At 49.2% G+C, this 593-nt stretch overlaps 1 protein-coding gene across 1 annotated transcript; it reads right to left on the reverse strand.

Annotated features, from left to right (window-relative positions):
* Positions 1 to 5: 5 nt before the first annotated feature.
* On the reverse strand, positions 6 to 581 carry LOC117799077 (40S ribosomal protein S4-like; the record flags this gene model as incomplete). Its single annotated transcript, XM_034651532.1, has 1 exon — positions 6 to 581. A coding segment is annotated over exon 1 (576 nt), but the record flags the coding sequence as incomplete, so codon positions are not given.
* Between the last annotated feature and the right edge of the window lie 12 nt (positions 582 to 593).

The following is a 593-nucleotide window of genomic DNA, read 5'->3' on the forward strand; positions in this document are numbered from 1 at the left end:
ATACCAATTCGACCCAAGTTAGCACCACCAATCACCATACACAGGTTTCCTGTGTCAAACTTGATGAAGTCTTTAATTTTGCCAGTCTCCAGATCGATATTGACTGTATCATTCACTTTGATGAGAGGGTCAGGGTAGCGTATTGTGCGGGCGTCATGAGTCACCAAGTGGGGGATACCCTTGGTGCCCACAAAGATTTTCCTTATCTTGCACAGCTTGTACTTGGCTTCCTCAGCTGTGATACGGTGAACTGCAAAACGCCCCTTGGTGTCGTAAACCAAACGGAAGTGCTCTCCAGTCTTCTCTATACTGATCACATCCATAAAGCCAGCAGGGTAAGTGATGTCTGTGCGGACCTTGCCATCGATTCGGATGAACCGCTGCATGCATATCTTCTTGACCTCGTCTCCAGTTAAGGCATACTTCAGTCGGTTCCTGAGGAAGATTATTAAGGGAAGGCACTCCCTCAATTTGTGTGGACCAGTTGACGGACGGGGAGCAAAGACACCTGTCAGTTTATCCAGCATCCAGTGCTTAGGAGCTGCTACGCGCTTCAAGTGCTTCTTGGGACCTCGAGCCATGGCTGCGTCTGC

The sequence above is a fragment of the Ailuropoda melanoleuca genome, unplaced genomic scaffold (assembly GCF_002007445.2).
Source record: "Ailuropoda melanoleuca isolate Jingjing unplaced genomic scaffold, ASM200744v2 unplaced-scaffold42121, whole genome shotgun sequence".
Taxonomy (NCBI): Eukaryota; Metazoa; Chordata; class Mammalia; order Carnivora; family Ursidae; genus Ailuropoda; species Ailuropoda melanoleuca.